A 24317-nucleotide genomic window follows, 5' to 3' on the forward strand; every position below is an offset into this window, starting at 1 on the left:
TAGCTCAGGAACTTTTCAGAGTTCAGTCAGCAGGTATTATGAACCTCCACAAGGACATATACTTCACCTCCAACCCTGTGCAACAGCTTTTGCCACTTAAAACAAATACTGTCTGTATAGAATCAATTTTCAAGGTGAGCTTTCAATAATCTCTTCAATCTCTATCTAGACTCAGCTGCCAAGGTTCAGCTCCATCTACATTTTGAAGAGGTTATTTTCTGCTTGGATTTCAGTATGTTTTCTATCACCTTAGACAGAAATTCACACAACTCATTCATCATCTGTTCACATTAACTAATCCTTCCAATCCTTGAACCCATAGATATCTTCACCCACTGAAGCACTTTGGAGTGCAGAGCCATGAGTGGGCCACAGAGAAAGGTGAAGGCCTTTCTGGTACTGGGAGGTTCCTCTCAAAGAAAATATCCATGCTGCTCACCTCAGGGAAGGCTGAGGTCAATCAGGACCTTTAGATATTGCAAGTTTTATGGGTCTCAGAGGTTCGGAATTAGCTCTCCTATTCATGAATGATCACCATGCCCCAGGGATCTTGCCCACAGGAGTATACATCCTCCTGATATTCCCAGCAGTTTCAACTATCACTACTCAATCCACTTTTCCTCAACAACTCCACTTGCACAGATTTTGTCCTTCATTTCAGAAGTCATCCCACTCACTCTTCTAATACAAGTTTCCTCTGAGGCCATGCTTTCACCATCCTGTTGACTCCTTGCCAGCTGGAAGCCTGCCTATGCTCCAATTACACTGACCTTTCATAATGTCTTGACATATTGACCTATCTCTTCTTTCCCTGTCTTACTACCTGTCCCAGATGTTGTCATTGTATACTTCTGCACTCCACTCCCTCTCAATCTCAGGGATGACCTTTGCTCTAGAGAAGTAATAAAAGTTGGAGGTATGGAGGTATGGAGTTCCAGGTTCTGCAGTACACAGGATCAGAGAAAGGGGAGGAAAGTACAAGAGATGAGGAATCTTCCTCATGTGAATGTGAACGTTAGTAACAAGAAAGTCAATCTCAGAATTTTTTTCCAGTGTGGTCCTGTCCCAAACTAAGATGTCTAGAGCTGAATTGAAGTGACTTGTGGGGAACTCTCAGCTAACAGGAGAGAAGGATGGAGCAGGCTAGGATTTGGGACATTTCAAAGACTTTTGAATCAAAAAGTTCCGTTCTTGCATCAATGACTGCCTCTGATCTTTTCTTCCTCAGATTCTGTCCAAAAGAATTATACTGTGGGGAATGTCATACATATTGGCCTGGCCACACTAGTCCTTATAATCCTAGGGTTCATCCTAAGTAAGGAATGGAAGACCTGGAGGAAGACCAAGAGCATAGGCCCAAAAATGACCCTAAAACTTGAACAGCTGGGTAAGGAACCTAGATGCAAAAAAGGAAGGAAGACTACCTAATATAAATTTCTATGAAAATGGTACCTCTCCAAGCATGTGCCCCTGCCTCCTGTCTGGATTACCATTCCCCCTCTGTTTTGACCTCTAGAATCATTAGTTTCCTTTGATCAACTTTTCATGTGCTAAGTCCTTCCCAGACCCTGGCTGGTACTACTGCCCCTCCCTCAGTTCTTGACATCTTCCCTCTCTTGAAATGACTATGTAACTTTTGTTAACTTAGTATTTGCTCATTATATACATCTTGTAGCTGTATATCTACAATGTAATCTCTTTGAAATAATGTAATGTCTTTGAAGGAAGGAGTTAAATTTTTTCAGCTTTATTTTTGCATTAACAGTTTGATTTGCACATAGTGGATATAATAAGCATTTATTGAATGGATGAATCAATAAATGATACAATATGATACAATGAACATTTATTGAGGTCCTAAGTGATAAACCCTAATGAGGCAACATAGAAAAATGAAAAAATAATTCTGTCCTCTAGGTATTTACAGCCTAATGGAGAAGATAATAAGCAAGAGGACACTGAAGAAGATGGAGAAAGGACAGTATCAGAGAGTACCTGAATCTGAGTATGATCAAGATGATGGTGACAGAAAATCCTAGCATAGCAGCAGGTGGCAAATGAAGAGATGATGAGCATTTTCAGCCCTCCATAAAAGGAAGTGATGGGAGGATGTTTTTGCTCCTCCCTCCAGCATGAATGAATATATAAGGGAGTGAAAGGCTCTGGACTAGGCCCAACTAGTCCCCTCTGGATTCCATGACTCTCTCTTCTTTTAGTCTCTGAGCCTTGTCCAAGGCTCACTACCCTATCCCTCCCCTGTCCCATATATATCCTGTTCCTGTACCTGCGAAAGTTTAATGAGACTAAAACTTTACTCAGGCCCTTGTTTTTGTTTCTTTTTTAGAGGGCTTTCAAAGTATCTATAGGGAAATGAAGAGGAAATAAAAATGCAGCCAAAGCTCAAAACATTAGCCATATTCTAGAAGCTTTTAGTGACAAAAGCTCTAATTCTGAGCCTTTATAATAATGAGGATGAACTTTGTGGTGGTGGTGGTAGTGATGGTGATTATGAAAAAGGAGATGATGGTGATTGTTGGAATCCTTACAAAGTGCTAATTTATCATGGTACTTAGCAAATCCTCTAGCTCACTAATTTATTTAAGTACTCATTGGAGTTCACACATTTAGGAGATTTCAGGGTTTAGGATAAGATATCCAAATTCACACCTCCCTTAATCCCTCCCTCAGGAGGAGTCAACCTTTGGGAGATCATATATATAGAAGCTCTTAGAGCTTCAAGTTAGTTAGTTCGGAACATTGCCAAAAGTCAGAGAGGAGCACGCTGGGAAATTGAGAGCCAAGAGCACTCTGGGACATACAGAAGCCCACAAACCCTCTCTCGGAAGCAAGACAGATTCATTCCAACTTTCACCTTTGTGCTGGCTGGAGGCCGAAGAAAGCAGAGGCAAAGGACAACTGCAAGAGCTCTTGAAACCAAGCAGAAAGATAGGCCTCTAAGAAAAACTAACTGGGCTATTTTGGAAGGAGAAAATAAACATTTGAACTTTTATCATCTGGCTGCGTTTGAGGTGATTATTACTTTTAACTGAAACTAAGGCTGCCTCCAGAAAACCTCCCCAAGAAACCTGCTCCCACAGAGAACGATTATATTATATTTTAAAGAAAAAGAGCACCACATTATGGCGACCAATGTGGGGCATGACAATGATAAGGAAGATGATGGTAATGAAGATGATGGCCCAGGATGGTGGCAATTACAGATGTATCTACTAGAAAGCCATTTTCTACCAGGTGTTTAAGCCCAATGAGATCCTACATATCTGAGTGTAAAGGGAGAGTGGGGTCAAGTACCCAAGGTACAAGGTAGAGGGATGGGAAGTAGGATTTATAGGTAGCCCAGAAAATCTGTGAGAACATACTTTTCAGGCTCATTGTATCATCATAAAGTAAAGATTAGGACAAAAACTGAGTGGCCCTTAAGAAGTGGAAAGCAGAAGCGTAAGGATGGACCATCTCAGGTACTGTACCAAGCTCAAGGGACAAGAATGCAATGGGAAATAACTTTCCTATACCAAGATAGCCCTAAAAATACCCGAGGTTTAATATCCACTTCTGTTCAGGGAAACAGACTTTGGGCAATGAATGATCAGAATCAATGGAAGCAGGTGTTGATAGGGAGTTCTTCACAGACCTCTCCAGTCTTGTTCCCCATCCATCCATGCTCATAGCAATTGTGGAGGTGATCTTGAGGATCTCTGTACTCCTTGTTTTTCCAGATGTATTCCTCAAGCCTTCCTTCACAGCCTCACCTAGCCTAGAAGTGACCTCATGAATCAATGTGACCCTCCAGTTCTGGGGACCCTCATGGGCTACTAAGATTCTTCTGTACAAGGGGGCAGTTGAGAGAATACCACCCTCTATGGAAAGTATAGAGATCAGGCCCAGTTCTTCCCTAATTCATATGACTCTCAAGCACTCTGGAAATTATACCTCTATTCATCACCTTGCCACCAATACATATCCCTGGGAATAATCTAATGATTCCCAGAGCTTCTAAAGGAGGTAAAAGGAAGACAAAGGGAGGGTGCCAATATAAAGCGATAGCCTTAGTCTGGCCAAGAGATTCAGCAGAAGCGTCTACAGAGACTTTGACATTGTCCTCAGTTCTAGGCTAATGGTGACAAAGAATGTGAGCTGAGACATGAGGCATTCTTCTTTTTTCTCTTTTGACCCTCACATCTTTATCCAGTTTTCTGCTTTTCTCACTCTGATTCCAAGAGGTAAACCCTGAGCAGGATTTCTATGAAGCTGTTGGATGCACATACACACTCCTGGTAACCATGACTTCTCAGTCAAGATTTGGAATCCATGCTTCTTGGGAGCTTTTCTGCAGATATTGATCACTTGATCACTGCATTTTTTCAGAGTATTTAAGACTTTCAAAGTTGTTTTTCTTTACAATGTTTGTTATTGTTCTTGTATAATATAATCCTGGAAATGTAAGTGTATACTTATGTATGTATGTATAAATCTATATACACACAAATATATAAATTACATATTTACATCTACATATGCCCTTCATTCTATGAGGAAATATTTGGTAATTTTTTGATATTGAAAAGAGCATATAAATTCATTGGTTTTAATATTTAGTATTAGACTTATATTTTGGCTCTGTTAGAAAGGCTTAACCATTAGAAGTTTATAAGCAGTAGGAGGCAATTGAGAGAAGGCAGACATGAAGCCAACAAGACCTTCTTTCAGATCTCACTCCACCACATCTAAGTTCTCCAATTCTAGGCACATCCTTTAGCCTCTCAATGCTCTGTCAATTTTTTTAGACTTTAAATTGCACAGGATTGGCCTAGTACATTAATAGATGAAATTCCTCACCTGGAAGTTCCCTCTCCCAGAAGAATTATGGCAAAGTCATTATTCAAATGATTAAAGCTTGTCTTTAATTAATGTTGAAGTCCATTTGTTCTCCTTTGTGTCTTGGTAAAGGAAGTCTCAGATAATTTATATATTCCATATTAATTATGAATACACAGTCTTTTATATCTCTTTCTCATGAGCTTTTTTGTTAACATACAAAAATTCTCCAGATTTCTTGGGTTGGTTTTATATCTTACAACTTAAAATTATTTTGTTAATTTTTTTTATTTTACACTTTATGGTTCAACATTTAAGTAATCATATCACCTGGAAAAAAATCCTTTTGAAGTTTCTTGTATTGCCTCAATTTTTTTCTTGTCATTGATTAACTACTATCTAGAACTATCTACAATGACAGTGGTGACAACACATCATCTGTTTTCAATTTGTCAACAAATATCTATGCCAGGCACTGTCCTATGTTCTCAGGTTACAAATAAAGGTAAAAGAAATTCTCAGTCTTCAAGAAGGTCACAGCCTAATGAAAGAGACAGCATTCATATTTTTCTATTCTCTCTCTTTGTTTTTTATTCCTATCCTATTCTTATCACCTGTCATTTTCCAAAAACTCAGCCCTCTCCTTGTAAAAGAAAAATAAAAGACCTTCTAAAAATATGTTATAAAAAATTTAAACTTTGAGGTGTCCCATCTCTTATTCTTGTACTCCATCTTGATTTGTTACCTTTCTGTCAAGAAGTAAATACATGCATGATAATTAGTTCTCTAGAAGGGCAAATGGTCTTTGCAGGATCAGAGTTCTCATTTTAGGTAAAAATTGTCTTCCTTTATAATGCTATTATTATAGAAATCCAGCCCTTTGTTTTGTCCACTTTACTCTGAATCACATTATACAAGTTTTCCCGAGTTTCTCTTAACCAAGCCTTTCCATTATTTCTTTTGGTCAACAAATATAGTAATATACTCATATGTCATTTTTGAACAGCCATTTTCTAAATTATCGTTAATGTTTGAATCTCTAGTCCTCTGTCAATACAAAAAAAAAAAAAAAAAAAAAAAACTATGGCTCCTTATTTTCCTTAAAAGTTTTTTTTTTCTTTTTTTTTTGCTGAGGCAATTGGGGTGAAGTGACTTGGCCAGGGTCACACAGCTTGGATGTGGTAAGTGTCTGAGGCCAGATTTGAACTCAGGTCTTTTTGACTTCAGGGCTGGTGCTCTATCCAGTGTGCCACCTAGCTGCCCTACTTTGATTGTTATTTAAAAGGTGTGTCAGATTATTGAGTTTAATTTTAAAATGATTTTAAGAATATGTGTTCATTTTAGAGCTAAACATAAAGTTTTTTTGTTTGCCCATTTTTTCACAGCCTCTTTCAATGATGTGTTTTTCTTTTTAACTTCTCACCTTTAACATTCTGAAAAGAGGGAGGTATAACGGAGAGTTACTTTAATTAACATGTTTAATTATCTATGATTAAAAACTTTTTTCATATTTCTCTTGATAGATTAAACTTATTTGGATAAAAGTAAAATATGTTCATGTCATTGGCAACAATTGACTGTGTAACGTCATTACTTTTTTGTTTAAGTAATAACTTTTTATTTTCAAAATATATGCGAAGATAATTTTCAACATTCATCCTTGCAAAACCTTGTGTTCCAAATTTTTTTCCCTCCCTTCTCTTAATCCCTCCCCTAGACAATAAGTAATCCACTATATGCTCAACATGTATAATTCTTCTACACATATTTCTATATTTATCATGTTGCACAAAAAAATCAGATCAAAACTGAAAAAATGAGAGAAAAATGGAAAGCAAACAAAAACAATAAAAAGGTGAAAAAACTATGTGGTAATCTGTAGAGGGCAGGAACTCTGAAAAGGTGTACTTGAACCAAGGACGGTAGGGTGCTTATAGTTAGGCACCTACTCAGGGTGAGATAATAGTTCTCTAAACCTACACTTAATGTAATATGGTGATATAATAACTCCAGTTGGCCCTTGCTAAGTGTGCTGTAGTGATGTAATCATACTGAAATATTTAAGGGCTGGGAAGACTGGGAACCAGCTTCTCAATCACTGACACAAATTCCTCTCTCAGCCACAGACACAGAGTACTCTTTCAGCCACAAATATAGAAGAATCTCAGACACATACATAGAGAAGATTTGATACTCCATCTTTCACCAGCCTTATGGTGGCCCTCCTGCCTCCTTCAATTCCTGAAAAAACATTTCTTATGTATAATACAATACAACTGGCTTTAAAGAATACCGTGATGACCGCGTATTTAAAATCAGCCGGAGTCAGGAATTCAGGTTAGGGGAAAATCATTGATCTTTATTCTTAGTGGAGGTGAAGAAGAATCGAAGGTGAAGGGGAATCAGAGGTGAAAGGGGATCAGAGGTGAAGGGGGATTAGCAATGTGAGCAGCTGTGACAAGAAGCCAGCCAGCAGTCTCTCTTTCTGCTTCTCTCCCCACCCTCCTGCTTCCACCCACCAAAAATGTTATTTCCTATACATCACATCAGGACTTACACAAAGAGTAGGTAGGGGCCATTCTTTCTTCAAGCATATATATTAATAGAGTATGGTCCAATTACTATTTAGCTTCATGTGCTTGGGACCTCAGTGCATCAACTCGAGCCTCAGCCCATTACAGAATACCACAAGTTCTTTAAAAAAAAAAAGGAGGGGGGGAGTTTTAAGGTACACAGCCAGACAAGGAATTGTGAGGAGAAGGAGCACGAGGGGGGATGTATTGACAAAGCAGCTGAAAAGCATGGAGACTTGGACAAGAAAGGAGTTAAGTACAATCCATATAAATTACAGGGGTGGTGCTTTTCAGTTTCATAGCTCATTACACCTCAGCAGGCACCCTTAGGGCATTCCCCATCTTCTAACCCTTCTCCCTCAATTTCCTCTTCATGGGTAGAGGGGAGAGGAGGAGTGGGAAGGGCAGAAACATCATCAGCACACCCCATGCAGGAGCTTTGTCCACACACTATGACATGTTTACCAAAAAACACTAGTTAAAGCTAAAGTGGAAGGATAGGATACAACTGATTTAAGAATAGAAGAATACCCTGTGACTGAAGAGTTTGACTCCAGATCAAGAAGGGAAAAGATACACTCCTTTCAATCTAGAAATTATTAAAGATCTGAAAAAGGCTTGCACTCTTTATAGGTCTACCTCTTCATGTTAAAATGTTACTAAAGAATTTGGTTTTTGAAATTTTAACCCCTAATGATTCGAAATCTATAGCAAAGACATGTGGCTCTCTGAGTATGGTAAACTCTGAATCCCAACAAAATAGGCAACCTGGAGTTAATATACCAGTCACCTCCAACCAACTAACAAGTTTAGATTATGCAGACATTTTAGTGCAGATTAATTACCCTTTGACAGCATATGAACAAATTGCTGCTGTTGCTATCAAAGCATGCCAGGAAGACAAGATAGAGAAGAAGCCTTCACCAAAATAGCACAAGGTCCAAATGAACCTTTTGCTGATTTTGTGGATGTCTGCAGACAACTATCATACAAACTATTGGTGAAAATGCAGCAACAGAAATGATGATAAATTACTTGCTAAGGAAAATGCTAATGAAGTTTGTAGAAGAATTATACTAGGACTACCAAAGGATGCTCCTTTAGATGAGATCATAAGATGCTGTGCCACAGTGGGCACAAATACCTTTTATACCCAGGCTATGATGCAGACTTTTCAAGATCTGAACATGGGAAAACTATGCCTTTTGGCAAGGGACTTCCAGAAACACTTGTCAGTGTTTTCAATGTGGTAAAGTAGGGCATCTGAAAGCTCAATGTTGGCATAGAGATAGAGTGAGAAAACAGGGTGGGAGAACAAGACTCAAAACCCTCTGTCCAAAATGCAAGAGAGGTTTCCATTGGGCATTATAATGTAGATTGACTCAAGAAAATGGGAAGCAAGGCCCAGCTCCAGGCCCCTAGCCCAAAAAACTCTTCAAGCATGATGGCAGCCGATATTACACCCAGAGAGTCTTTAGAAGTTCAGTACCCTAACATGATCAATGTGAAGCAACTCAATGGGAGAAAGGGACTACAATTGGGGAGAATAAAGTTATATGCAGCTGAGACTACTGAGATATCCCTTAGAGAAGTGAAACAAAAGAGAGGGGGATCCACAGGTAACTCAAGGGAACTTTTAAACTTAGCTCTCTATACCATTATTATTTTTTTTAATTTTTTATAAAGATGCATTGGCTCCAGCAGACAAGTTTTACAACCCACCAGGAGGGCAGTGTCCAGTGCAAGCAGATCCCCTATCTTTAGATAAATGCCAGATGATATAGAAAGATCCAGAAAGTGGTGAATGGAAGGGACCAGACAGGTTAACTGTTTGGGGGAGAAGGTTTGCTTGTATCTCTACAGTTGGAGAAGGAATCAGATGGGGCTATGAGCCGTATTTGCCTTGTCCATCAGAGAGAGACAGAAAAAGAGAAAAACTTTGAAATAAAGGAGAAAACTCAAGAAACATTGGGTGGTTCCATCTCTGACTACATGTAGCACTGAAGAAGCATGACTGTTAACCCAATGTGTATGACAATTGACTCATGAACATCAAAACTTGTTGATAGGACTATTACAAAACTTCAAAACTTGCAGGAATTATTGGATTCCCTGATACATAATGAGACTATTGTAGGATTTCAAAACTTGCAGGAATCATTGGATTCCCTGACATATGAAGTGATGGACAATTGATTGGTTTGGAATATTTCTAGGATTTATGGACATGTATAATTCTTCATGTTGATACATGTTGTTTGTCACATTACTACTAGCCTGTATTACATTGCTATGTGCTTATGTAATACCTCCCATGTTGATGAATTTATGTATATCTCTTTCAAGTGAGACCCTTCAGAAACCCACTAACAAAATCTGGTTTGACTCCCCATTTCCCTTTGGTGTTTTTATCTCCCCTCCTGAAATGTCAGGGAGGGCATGATCACCTCCTCTTTGGTGTTTTCACCCCCCTTTCTAAAAATTCAGGAAGGGTGTGATCACCTCTTTTTTGGGATTCTCACCTCCCTCAGAAGTCAGGGAGGGCGTGACCACCTATGTTCTAAAACAAAAGAAAGTAGGAGATATAAAGGGCAGAACTCTATATAAATATACTTAAGGCTCAGTATGATTGATTTAATCCTACAATAAGGTATTAACTCAGTGGAACTGATAAGACAATAGTTATCTAATTAAGCATGTGAGTTCTCTAGTTCAGTATAATTGATTTAATCTTACAAAAAATTATGGTTCCCTAGTGAAATAATGACTGGCTTATACTCAGTATATTGTAATGATGTAATTGTAATAAAGTCTATAAATGGAAGACAAACTCAACCAGAGACAGAGAAGACAAAGGACTGGAGGCTGGAGCTCAAGCTCTCAGACTTAGAGACAGACTTGACTATATAGACCCTCGTGGTGGCTCTCCTTCCTCCTGCACTTTGAGACAGAAGACTTGACCAGCCTTTGGTGGCTCTCCTGCCTCCTGCATTCCTCCACTGAAACCAAGGATCATTTCAGAGGGCTTCCAGAAAGCTAGCCCACCCCAGACAAGGGAAACAGAGTGAAGGAAATCATAAAGACTTTGGATTCTATCCCTGATTATTGTTGTGGTGATTATTCTGCTGAGACCGAGGTTGGTCCCAAGAGCTCCAGAAAGCTAACCAGAACATTACAAGAAACTTCTTTCATACTTGACCCTAACTTTTAACAATAGACTCTAGGATGGAAAAGAACTTTCTTAGTTCTTCTCCTCCAGGACAATGCCTCTAAGATGAGAATCTCTTAAATTTGTGAGAATATATAAATAACATTTCCATAACTATACTTCAATATCATTTATTTCCTTCATAATTCTTTGGAATACATTTCATGTATCTAACAGTGTAAGATTGAGAAGGCATCTATAGCATTCCCAAACAAGTCTTCTAAGCTTTCATAACAGAAATAGATTAAGAACTGCTGCTGTGAAGTCACTTATTGTTCCCTCCCTCTTATATTTCTCTTTCAAGTCCCCATGGCTGAAAACACACAGGAAAGGATGTATGCTAAGTCAAATTTAAGAACCTTAAATAAGAAGAAAAGGAATGCCAAAGAGATACTCACATCTATGCCCCCTGAATATTTAGCCTGAAGATTTGGGCTTTTCACAAAGGAATTCTCCCCCTTCTTCTCTTTTTCCATCTCTTCTCCTCTCCTTGATCCTAATTTCATGTGTTCCCTAATGCACCTTTCCTCATTGCCACCACTGAGGAGCCATGGTAGTAGAACATCCACTTAGACAGAGTATACCAGTCTAAAGGTGGCTGAGGAAGAAGGAGGAGAAGAGAATCCGGAACTCAAAGTTTAAAAAACCTCATTATTGAAATTATGAAACACCAGCAGAGATTGAATTTCATTTTTGTTCATTGTTGGTAGCAGTAATAATAATAATAATAATTTTCCCCTCCTGTAAATATTGCAACCACATTGATTTGGAGTCACCATAATGTTTTGAGGGGTGAGACAAGGGAGAAAGAGTTTCAGTAATTCATATGCTTCTGGCATATATTCAGAGCAGTGCTTATAATATAATGTTTCTTTGAAAGAAAAGTTTTATGATTTTTAAAATTAATTTAGTGAATATAAAAATGTTAAACTATTATTCATGTAAAAATGGGGAAATAACATGCTAAATACAATAAAACAAAACAAAACAAATTCCTTGTTTGATGTTTTTCTTTCAATTTTAATCATTATTTCTTTGATTTTTCAGCAAGTCCAATTAAATATTTAATTAGACAATTTTTATTTAAACTTTTGGCTGCAGGCACAAATCATACATTTCCTTCCTTTTTCTCTATTTTATGAATGAAAACTATCAGAGATGCAAATTTTTCTCAAAGCACATCCTTGACTTCATCTGATAAATTCTGCTATATAGTGCAATTATTGTCATTCTTCTTGATAAAATTATGAATGGCATTTATGATTTTTTTCTTTGACCCACTCATGCTTTGGGATAAGATTATTAACTTTAATCGGTTGTGCCTCAGTCTTTTTTTTAATTAAGATGAAGCTTAATATATTTTGCTCCAGACTCTTAGCCTTACTCTGTATCTCTGCTTCTAATGTGTTTCTTCTAAACAATGTACCATCCAATTCTATTATTTGATGCATTCTGTTGTGCACTTTGATTTAATTGGCGAGTTCATCGCATTCTTTATCTACAGTTATGATTACTGTGTTTTCCACCATCCAACATTACTCCTTTTTTGTTCTCTCTTCTTTCACACCATCATCTTTAAAAAATTATTGTTTCTAACTGCTGCCTTCCCTTTTATCAAGCCATCGCTTCTCATTCACCCTCCCCTATATTTTCCATGTAAGACAAGATAGATTTCTATACCCAAATGACTGTCTAAGTTATATTCCCACTTTGAATCATTTCCATGAGAGAGAAGGTTCAAATCTTTTTAATAAAGCTTTTTATTTTCAAAACAGATGCACAGATAACTTGACAAAATTGACCCTTTCATAGCCTTGTGTTTCAGATTTTCTCCTTTTTTCCCCCATTCCCTCCCCTAGATGGGTAAGCAATCCAATATATGTCAAACATGTTAAAAATATATCAAATCCAATATGTATAAACACATTTCTACAATTCTCTTTTTGCACAAGAAAAATCAGATTTAAAAAAAAAGAAAAGAAATGAGTAAGGAAACAAACTGCAAATGAACAACAACAAAAAGACAGAATGTTGTATTGTGCCTGATCCATATTCAATTCCACAGTGTTCTCTATGGGTGTAGAAGGCTCTCTTCATTACAAGATTATTGGAGTGGGCATTCAATCATTGTTGGAAAGAGTCACATTTATCAGAATTGATCATCGTATAATATTGATGTTGCCATGTACAATGATCTTCTGCTTCTGCTCATTTCATTTACTGTCAGTTCATTTCTCTCCAGATCTCTCTAAAATCATCCTCCTGACTTTTTCTTATAGAACAATAATATTCCATAACATTCATATATTATAACTTATTCAGCTATTCTCCAATTGATGGGCATGTGACCCTGCTGGGAATTCTCCCAAGGATGGATATCACTCAAGATGGAAAACAGTTATTCCTGATGAAGGTGATCCTCAAAGACTTTGGCTGCCATTACCAGCTTTGCACCAAGGAAACTCTCTGGAAAAAAGTCAATGATCCCCTATAGTAAGAAGTAAGAAGAAAAAGGCCACAATACTCATTGGAAGGTGCCAATGACACTCTCTTAGTCAGTCCCTATAAGGAAAAGAAACCAAGACCTTGGCTTTGACCAAGAAACATGGGAACAGAAACTACTGATATTTTAATCTTTTCCTGTAGAAAAAAGATTGTGGCTTGGCATGTGAGAGTTTTCCTCATACTTCCCTGGGACCCATAATGCTATGCTAGTTTCTAGCTTTCTGAATATAATTTCAAGGGAGAAGGCCTTTCTGAGCAGCATTTCCATTAATTTTTTTCAATGCAGGTGAAGATGGGTATATCTGGAGGGAAATAAGAGAAGAATATATAGATACAACATGAGGGTTGTCTAACGATACTGATTTATGAAGATTCTTCTCCCTCAATCATACTAGGATCAAATCCCAGTAACACCCTCATTATCAGATTCAGCTCCATTTTCTCCCTCCTTTGCCTTCTCTTGATGGCATTCCTCTGGCAAGGATTCATCTCTATAGGTAAAACAGCCTTAAACCTTTATTTTGTAAGGAATAAAATTAGGTTAGTACTGGGACATGCAATTTCTTTTTTGGGATCTTCCCTGACTTTGCTTCTTCCCTTCCCTGATATATCACCAGGGTGTGGGCAAGAAGAGAGCCCCAGGAGATAAGTAGATTCACCTCTTTCCCCATAATTCTCTGTTTCTTCCTTCCAATATAACCTTGGAATCTCTACATTGAATCGGAGACATGGGGACTACAGGATGTTCAGAAAGCCTCCCAGATGGTACATTTTCCCCCTGTCCTATTTCCTCCTCTCCATATCACAGTGGTCTTTGTTGCCCTTGTCTCCTTTGGAATATCCACATGCAACCTGAGGGCTCCAAAGTCGAACCACTATGTAAGTTATCAGGGCAAGGAAGTGTAATGAGTCAAGGGGAGGAGATTGTGAAGGGATTCCCAGTCCTGGAAACCTCCCTCTTCCTAAGATACAGAAGGGACCAAGGAGAGATCAAGGAAAAAAAACTCATGAGTTACCCCTCTGGTCCTCCCTAGGGAGGAAGTTGTTTCATCCTTGACCTTAAGCTTTCCCAGCAGGCTCTAGGCCCAGAGCTAAACTAATTCTTAATCACTTACCAATATTTTCTTCTAATCCCTCAGTGCAGGGCGACTAAATTGTAAATCCCCCAAATTCATGGAAAGGATTTGCCAGATCAATGACTGGTGATCATTCATATCACCCTGCCCAGGATTTTCCCTCATTATTCTATAAGATCACAGATTCTACAGGATCATACTCCAAGGTATTTTGGATGCGGCCTGATGGAGGCAAGGCAAAGCAGCACTCTCACAGCCTAAGCTTGTAACACTTCTTGAAACGAAGATGGGGGTTTCAGCAATGTTTGGACTATCATCTCACCACATTGATCTCATCTCAGGTATTCTATTCCCTCAAACCACCAGATAGTTAGATGAAAAATTGACTCTGATATTTATACTCTGCTATGAAGTGTGTATTTATATACATAGATCTGTTTCTATATAGGGATATATCTTTGTTTGGGCCATCGTCATTTCTGTAGTCCCTTCCCCCACCACCTTTGTCTCACTGAGACCCTTCATTCATTGGAGAATCTGCTCATACACCACCGTGAAAATGAAATCATTCCTAGTAGCATATATACTAGTGCCGTACCTCCCTGACAAATACATATCTAACCACAGATGTATATTTATTTTATACTAACTTTGTGTATATTTATTCTGTATAAACATAGCCCATGTACATGCTATGTAACCTGAGAGAATGGAGACTTTGGGGGAAGATTTCTGTCTTTGAATCCCCAGAAGATTACAGAGTCTGCTCAATGGATTGATTGTGCATCAGACAGAACCTGGGACCATCAGATCTACAATCAAATTGTGTTCTCATTCACATTTTCCAAACACAGAGAAAGAAAATTGATGACTCTTACTTTTAAATGAACTGAAAGCCTGACTGGGTACCACGCAAAGCCTTCACCAGGTATGCTGAGCCACACACTGCCAAGGTCAAAACTATCTGCATTCTAGACTCTCTTTTGCCATGCTTAATTACTTTAACTTCAGTTCCTTGTGTATCCCAGCGCATTATTCCCCACATTTTCTTTGTGTTCTTTCAACACCTGTACTATCATTAACAATTATTTAAATGAGAGTTGATGCTTAACCTGCAAGTTCATCCTGCATAAATGCTTGTATTGAAATATATTTGTGCCCTTGCCAGTAAAGTATAAGCTCCATAAAGACTGATCTATTTCTTTTTTCTCTTTATATTCCCAGCAACTAGCACAGGTCAGGCAACATGGCAGAAGCTTGATAAATGGTCATTAAGTTTGAGCTGGGGTCTTTCTAGCTAGGATGCCACCTGTCTCATGGAACTCTATGCCAACAAATTATTGACTGATATTGACAAGACAGCCCAGAACAGTCAGCTATTGTTCCGATTGACTTGATATGTCCTAGTCAACCACTTATTGTAAGTGTATGGAGAAGGGCTGACCAAAGGGCAAATAGAGCAACCAATACCAGTACTGGCTATTTTGCCATTCTACAGGAGATGGAGTTACTGAGTTATTTATATACTTGGAGACAAATGCCTACATCATCTGCATTTTGATTCATGATTTTAATCCATTAGAACCAGGAAATGCTGATATGGAGACACTTGTTTTATGAGCCTGGGCAGGGAATTTAACTCTGTCTACATCTGCGATCTCATCTGTAAAATCTGGATAGTGTGATACCTACCTCACAGGTTGTTCTGAGGCTCAAATGAGAACACGTTTGTAAAATATTTGCCAAGCTGAAAGTGCTTCACAATGACATCCACTGCTGTCCTTACTGTGGGTGTGGTGGCTGCTGGTGAGGATGTTCATACTAAGACATCAGCAAATGACACTCACCCAGACATCATACCAGGGATGGAACATGTGCCCATCTACCCCCCAAGCCAGCCTTCCAGAGCTGTGGGGTTGGGCTTTGAAGCTGAATCCTGGTGATTTCAAGGTCAAGCTTTTTGTGGCTGATGCTGGTCCATTCATAGAACAGGGATGTGTGTCTGGAGACCCCAGATCACCGTCAGCCGTCTTTAACACTAAATACCCATCATATTCCACAGTCCTTTCCAAGTTCCATTTACTTTACGTCACTCTAATTTTTTCAGAAATAAGCCTTGGAGGACCATGGTCCCTTTCATCAGTATAAAAGCGGAAACTGTGGGGCCTGAGTAGGGGGTGTAAGGCAGCAGGGCTGGCCACCACATCCTGGGCCAGCCTCCAGTCCTGCAACCTTTGGTCCTCTGCACAGTCAAGACTGGGACAGAGCTGAAGACCCACCATGGACTCCACACTCACTTTGCTGCTCTCCATCGGTGAGTTTCCAAGGTTAACCCTGGCAAGGGAGGGACATGGTGCCAAGACTAAAAAGGAGGAAAACTAAAGAGGAGACAGAATCATTGGGGGCAAAGCAGGACCCAGTCTCTGCTACCAGGAATCCCCCTTCATATTCTGATCAAAGCAGAATTAGAAGATCAGGAGCTTTGGCAAGGGCTGGGGAAGAAGTCAGCGTGGGCTGGAGAGGAGCCATCTATAACCTGGTCTTCTTTTACAGGGCTGTGTCTGCACTGGGAGGTTAGGGCACAGACGGGTGAGTCCTGTCCCCAAAAGCACAAAGTTCTCTTTTCACTCTTTGTCTCAAATCAATGCAGAAATCCACTCCCGGGATAAGCAGGGAGGAAAACAGGTGACATTACAAGGAATGGAAGGGGTGATGAAAGGAGGGACTTCAGGATGTGGAGGAGAAACACTGGCTCCAGAGGGATCCCTAAAAATCAAATTTCTTTCCTCTTCAGAAATCTCTCCAAGACCCACCCTCTGGGCTCTCCCAAGTCCCGTGGTCGCCAAGGGAGCGAATGTGACCCTCAGGTGCCAGGGCCGACTGGGGAATGACAGATTCCAGCTCTGGAGGTATGGAGAGCTCAGAGAGGAGAGAAATGACTCATGGTCACAGGCAGACTTTGTGCTCAGGAAAGTAGATGACTGGAGAGATGCCACAAGCTACAGGTGCCGCTCTGGAAAGGGGCCCTTGTGGTCGGAATACAGTGAACCCCTGGCCCTGATAGTGACAGGTGAGGGGTGCAGGTATCAAACCATCCTTTGGGAAAAGGCCAGTCGTGGGAGAGGAGCCCCACATCCATCTCTAGAGAGTCGTTGAGTAAAAGGAAAAAATGTCGGTCTTTATTAACTGTCTTGGCTCACCAACCACCTCTGTAGGCTCTGAGACCACCTGCCTCACCCACTCAGAATTTAAGATTATAAAATTTAGAAATATTTCCCCTCAATAATTCTGCCAGCAGGAGTGCTCACATGTGATGATTTTTCTTTTAGAGATGGAGAAACTGAGGCCTGGAGAGAAGGTAAGGGGACTCGAGCAGATCAGCGGGACCTTAAGTCTCAGGGACAAGATTAAGAGCCATGTCTCCTAGCAGCAAACCCAGGGATCTCCCTCATCTGCTCAGTATCCCTTGGTGACTCAGCCATATGAGCCAGGCTGTTCCTCCCTCAGACATACACAGCCGCCTTTGGGAGCAGGGACCAGCTTTTACTGAGGAAATTTTACCTACATGAATTTTTCCTTTCTTCTTTATGCTCACACCGCCAATATCTCATCTGCCCAGTTGTGTCTCCCAGTGTTCCTTTCTGGCCTCCCTACATTCCCATCAGCTTGGACAGATGCTTCCCCCAACCTTCATCATGTCCCACATCTCTGCCTTTGCTCACCCTCTTTCCCCTGCCTGTAATGCCCATCTTACCTTTACCCATTGCTTTCCTATACATGCTTAAAGCCTAGCTCAGAACCTGGCTGCTCCAGGATGCTGTCCCAGCTGCTGTCAAAGGGCAAAGTCCTGCTTCTCCCAGAATGCCGTCTTTACCTCTCTCTTGGATCCACTCTAGCACTGGGACCCTTCTCACCACCCCCAAGCTACTGTCCATCTACCTGTGATAGAATAAAACCTGATGAAGGGAGAAGGAGCCTCAGATATGGTGGCTGTGAAATAACATTCACACACCTGTCCCCCTAGATGCTGGTGGGGTGACTATGGGAAAGTCCTGGCCTTCTGGAACTCAGTTCCCCCCTTCATGACATGAAGCTCATATTCTAATGGGCTGGATGGTTTAATGGGAGTGTTTGAGCTAAAAACTTTGTGATCCTTGGGACAGTGACCATCTTTGCAGTAGCAAGAATGACCCCTTCCCTAAATCTTTGGGGCTCCCCCTTCACCAAGCAGAAGATGACTGATAGATGATGAAGGAGGGCAGGAAAAGCAGAGCTCAAAAGGAATCCCCATTCTCCTCTAGAAGCTCCCGCTCTGGTTTCACTGCAGTGTTGACAATGGGTGACAGGACAAGGACCTACCACAGTGTGGGGAAATTGAGGCTGGGGAATCTAGAGATCTGCCTATCCCAGAGATATGGAGTTATTTGGAAGAGAAGGATGAGATTTTCAAGCCTTAAAACCTAAGAGAAAAGTCTGAATTTGTCTGTGATGTTGTATTAAAGTCCTTTCTTGGTCTTGTAGGGCCAAAGTTGGGCCCCTTGAAGGGAGTAAGAAGGAGAGCAGGTGTGAAAGGGTGACCTGCTCCCCTCTTGTTCCTTCTCCCCCATTGCTCTGTACATTCACAGCCTTCTTAGGCCCAGAACAGCTTTCTCAGGATGACCAAGGAGCCCATGTACCAAATACCCCAGGTTTACAGGACTGTGCAAATGGGCCTGACCAAGCACCCTTGGCTCATCCTTTCCCTGCTTGGCTCTTTTCATGCAATGATTGGATGGGATTGGGGAGAACAGACCATCAACTTTCTTCCTTCCTCCTTTCTCAGGAGTCCTCCCCAAACCCAACATTGGAGTTTCACCTCAACCCTTGATATCTCCAGGGAAACCACTGACCATCTGGTGCCAAATGCCCCAGCAGTCCCCCCCTCAGGACTACAGTTTTGCCCTGCTGGATGCAGAGAGCCTGGAGCCCTTACTGCTACAGATCCCTGCAGGGCCCAGGACTGAATTTTCACTTCCATCTGTGGGGACCGAGGACACTGGGAGCTACAGGTGTATTTACTACAAGAAGACACCACCACACAGAGCATCCCATCTTAGCCCAGTGGTGGAGCTGACTGTGCTTGGTGACTAGTGGGAATCCCTAAGTACCCATTCCATGTCCCCACATAGAGGCCCACAAAGTCAGGGGGACAGCATAAGATCCAGGGAATTCTAAAGGGATGGTTGGAATGGGGCTGGAAGGAACCTCTGGGCCATCTCAGTTTAGGGCCCAGGATAATGGGGGTATTCTGCACTCGGACAGGACCTAAGGGAGAGAGGGAGACCAGAAACAAGATTTCTGCTGCCCTCTCGAGGGGTTAGCAGAGGGGTTTAGAAATGACATCTGACAATGACCTCAGGCACCCTTTTTTCCTCAGGACAACTACCCAGACCCACTCTGTGGGCCCAGCCGGGCCTTGTGGTGGCCCCAGGGACCAACATCACTCTTTGGTGCTCAAGGCCCAGGCTGGCTTCATCTGAGGAGGTGACTTTCACTCTGTGGAAGGCTGAAACCTGGCAGCCCTTACAGAACCACAACTCAGCAGATCTCTGGACTGATTTCTCCCTCCCTTCTGTCAGACCTGAGGACACTGGGAGCTACAGATGTACTTACAAGCACAGGACAGAATCTGGTACACAATCAGAGTTCAGGGAGGCCCTGGAGCTGGTGGTGACAGGTGAGGGGTGTGGGAACCCCAGAATAATTCTGAGTGTGACCCCTCTGCTCTGTGCCCAGACAGGGGTCTCACAGAGCCAAGGTCAGGGGGCCTACACAGCCCGATCTGTTCTGGGGCCGGTCCTGAGTCAGGGATCTTGTAAGATATGAGATATTTCTGTTGTGATCTTGGATCTTAGGTAAAAGTTGATGATGAGTTCTGAGTTAGGAGTAGAAAAGGCACAGAGACCCAGAGCTGAAAGGGGCCAAATCCTCCCATCACCAATGATCACATGAGGCCCTGACGGGAAAGGACTTGTCCAGGGTCACTTAAAAGTGAGGGACAGAACCCAGAGACAAGCTTTCTCTCTCCTGGACCCTGATCTGAGCTCTGAATTTAGGCTCAGCCTTGAGCCTGTCTGTAATGGCCCCGATGAGAAAAAGCTTTCTCTGCCTATCAGTCATCAGAAGTATGAGATCATAGGCTAGGTGAAGTCCCTGCAGTGTGACAGTTGCTTAGATTGCTAGCTGGCTGTGAATAGAATGATAGCAGACATCTTTTATTCATACCTGCTCCTTAACAGAGGAGATAACTGAGTCTCAGATGGACCCGATGAATGAGCCATGGTCACACAGGAACCAAGAGGCAGAACAGGGACTTGACCCAGGTGTCCTGACACCGCCCCTCCCATTCTTCTCCTCTCAGGATCTCTGCCCAAGCCTTCCCTCTCAGTCCTGCCAGGCCTGGTGGTAGAGCCTGGGCAACATGTGACTCTCCAGTGCAGGAAGCCCCCTCAGTCAGCACTCTGGAGAGTAACATTCACTCTGCTGAAGATGGGCAGCCCTCAACCCCTGCAGAGCCAGAGCACATCTGGCAGCTCGGCTTACTTCCCCCTCCTCTCTTTGAGGGCCAAGGATGCTGGCAACTACACCTGTGTCTACTCTGAAAGAATGGCTCCGTATCAGGTGTCGGAGCCCAGTGATGCCCTAGAGATCTGGGTGACAGGTAAGAATGGCTTCAAGTTCTCAATATACAAAATAGAGATATAGAAGTTAAGATTGAAAGGAAGACCAGAAAATGTGGGCTTTTTTTTAACAGAATAAAGGAGAGGTTGGGATAAGGACTGGTTATCCTTTAGGAAGGGAAAAACATAGTTGGAAGAATGGACCAGCTCAGGAACTGCACCAAGCTCAAGGGACAAGAATGGAAGGAGAAACAACCATATTTTTCTAGACAGCCCCAAAGACCCTCTAGAGTTTAGTACCTACCCCTGTTAAGGGAAACAGACTCAGGGCAATGAATGGACAGAATCAATGGAATGGTTTGTCAGGAATTCTTCAGAGACCTCTATGATCTTGCCCCGCTCATACCCAACCTCAACACAACTATGGCGGGGATCTTGAGCATCTCAGGTTTTTATTTGTGTTTCCAGATGCACAACCCAAGTCTTCCCTCTCAGCCTGGACTGGTCTAGAGGTAGCCTCGGGGAGCAATGTGATCCTCCTTTGCTGGGGATCCTCATGGATTCCTAGGTTTGCTCTGTACAAGGAGGGAGTTGAGGGAATCCTGCACAACGTGGAAGCCCATGAAGACTGGGGCAGGTTCTTCTTGAATCATGTGACCCCCAAGGACTCTGGCAATTACAGCTGCAGGTATCAGCTGGGCACCAATGAAAGTCTCTGGAAGCAGTCTAGTGATGTCCTGGAGCTTCTAGTAATAGGTAAGAACAGGAAGGTACTGGTCCCTGCCCCATTCCTCATCACCTACAAAGGAACTGACAGCATGCCCTTGCTTCTGGCCAGAAACATAATGTAAGATTCTATAGAGCCTCATTTCCTGGCTAATGGGGACCCAATGTGTGAGCTGGGACATGAGGCATTCCTTCTTATGTCATATTTGACAAATACATATTTATTCGGGTTTCTGTCTATTTCACTCTTATTCCAAGAGATAAACCCTCCCTCAGCCTGATTTGTACCCAACTATTTGATGGTCCTGGTGATGGGAAGCTGTAGAAGGGAGTAAGAGAAGAAAATATAGTGGCAATTATTGAGGAAATGTGGGCATTGCTTAGCACAGTTATTCATGATGACTTTACTCTCTCCCCTCACCTATGTTCAGAGCCAAGTAACAACCTCATCGTCATCCTCAGCTGTGTTTTCTTTCTGTTCCTCCTCTGCCTTCTCTTGCTTGTACTCCACTACCATGGGTCCATTCCTCTGGGTAAGTTTGGAGAAAATAGGATAAAACAAAGATGGGTAAGAACTAAAACTTTTTCCTCCAAGGTCTTCCCTGACTTTGCTTTTCTTTCTTTCCCATATGTGTTTCACCAGGATCTTTGCAGGAATACATCCCTAGAAGGTAAAGAAACTCAGCTCCTCCTCCCATTGTGCCCTTTTTCCTTTTCCCATGTAACTCAGACTCTCTGAAGCAGACAGAGATTCTGGTGAGGGGAAAATGCTAGCAGAGAATTCGAGAGTGAACTCTAGCCTCTTATCCCATTTCCTCCCTTTCTTCCTACTGTAGCTATTTTTGTTGCTCTTATCTTCCTTGGAATACCTGCAAGCCCCATCATACTGAGGCATCCAGAGAGGAAAGGCCATGTAAGTTATCTGTTCGGGGAAATGACAGAATCCTGGCCCAGGGAGGAGAGGAATAATAGAAGGGAATCCTGGTCTTGGGAGCTTGGGAATGATGGAATCTATTCTTCACTTCAGATGAAGAAGAGACCAGGGAAACAACAAGGGGACCATTGGTGAGTTAACCCCATTCTGTCTTCTACCCCCAGGAATGCCATTCAATGACTCTAAAATGAAGATATCTTAAATTATTGTGAATATTTCTATAACATTTCAATGACAGTATTTCAATGCCCTTTATTTCCTTCATAATTCTATGAGATATATTTCATGTATCTAAAAGTATGAGAATGAAAAGGCATCTATTGCTTTCAGCAGATGAGTCTTCAAAGATTTCATGACACAGAAATAGATTAAGAACATCTGCTCCTAATTCATCACTGTTCTCTCCCTCTTCTATTTCTCCTTCAGGTTCCCATGGCCAACGATCCACAGGAAGTGATTTACACTCAGCTGAACATAAAAACATTGAATAAGAGGAAAACTGACACCAAGAAGACACCAACAGAAGCCACACTCGATGCCACTGTATATTTAGACTGAGGTTTGGGCACTTTTACAAAGGAATTTTTTCCCTTCTTCTCTTCTCCTCTCTCTCACCCTTATTTTGTCTGTTCCTTAACAGCCATGTTAAGCCATGATAACTATTAGGAATATTCACTGTGGTATAGACTTGTACAAATCCAGTAGATCAATCTTAAGGTGGGAGGGAAAAGGGGAAGAGAATCTGGAACTTAAACATTTTGTTTAAATATGTTAAAATTGGTTTTTACATATGACTGGGGTAAAATAACGTACTAGATAAAACAAAAACAGCTCCTAGTTCATTGCTTTCCTTACTTTCAATTTTAATAATTTTTCTTTGATTTTCAGAAATTCTAATTAAGTATTTAATTGTGCATTTTAAATTTGAAATTTTTACTTCCATACCCAAATGATTGATCTCCTTTCCCCTATTTTGCATCAGAGATATAAATTTTCCCCAAAGCACTACTTCAACTGCATCCCTTAAATTTTGCTGTATTGTTCTATTGTTGTCATTCTCTTTAATGAAATTATGGATCATTTCTATGACTTTTTTCTTTGACCCACTCATTCTTTTGGAATAGATTATTAAATTTAATTGCTATATTTAAGATCATGATTGTTACCCAGCATTTTTTTTGACTTAAGATAAAGCAAAATATATTCTGCTCCAAATATCTTTACTCTATCTTTCTGATTCAAGTGTGTTTCTTGAAAACAACATACTGTCAAATGCTAACATTTCATGCATTCTGCTTTGAAGTTTGAGTTAATTGATGAGTTCATTACATGCTTAATTCACAATTATAATTACTGTACATTTTCCTATATTCTATGTTCCTCCTTTGTTGGAATCTTTACAAACTGCTAACTCATTAGAGTTGATAGATTATTGATCTGATCTTACAAGATGTTTTGGGCCAGAACCTGAAACAAGGTACTAAGAAGAACTAATTGATACAATGCTTGTGTTCACACCTTTACTCGTTGGAGTTCACAAGTATGGGAAATTCACAAAGTAAACTATGTAACTTTGTGAATTCACAAGAAAGCAGAGGCAGAGGCTGAAGGACAAATCTTTGGATTTGGAGACATTCGGAGGGAGCTCTTGGAACCAACCAGAGAGATAGGCCTCTAAGAATCTAGCTATCCAGGCCCAAGGAAAGAGACAAGACTTGGAAGGAGAAATAAACATTTATATTTTTACCAGCTGGCTGCATTTGGGGTAATTATTGATCTGAACTGATACTAAGACTGCCT

At 41.1% G+C, this 24317-nt stretch overlaps 1 protein-coding gene across 1 annotated transcript in view; it reads left to right on the forward strand.

Annotated features, from left to right (window-relative positions):
• The window catches only part of LOC127557611 (immunoglobulin superfamily member 1-like), a 91595-nt gene extending 67913 nt beyond the window's left edge, over positions 1-23682 (forward strand). The window contains exons 10-11 of the mRNA XM_051990920.1: positions 22611-22648; positions 22944-23682. Coding sequence (XP_051846880.1) covers positions 22611-22648; positions 22944-23075 — 170 coding nt within the window. The 3' untranslated portion in view covers positions 23076-23682. The remainder of the gene's footprint in view (positions 1-22610; positions 22649-22943) is intronic.
• The last annotated feature ends 635 nt before the right edge of the window (positions 23683-24317 follow it).

The sequence above is a fragment of the Antechinus flavipes genome, chromosome 3, assembly GCF_016432865.1.
Source record: "Antechinus flavipes isolate AdamAnt ecotype Samford, QLD, Australia chromosome 3, AdamAnt_v2, whole genome shotgun sequence".
NCBI lineage: Eukaryota > Metazoa > Chordata > Mammalia > Dasyuromorphia > Dasyuridae > Antechinus > Antechinus flavipes.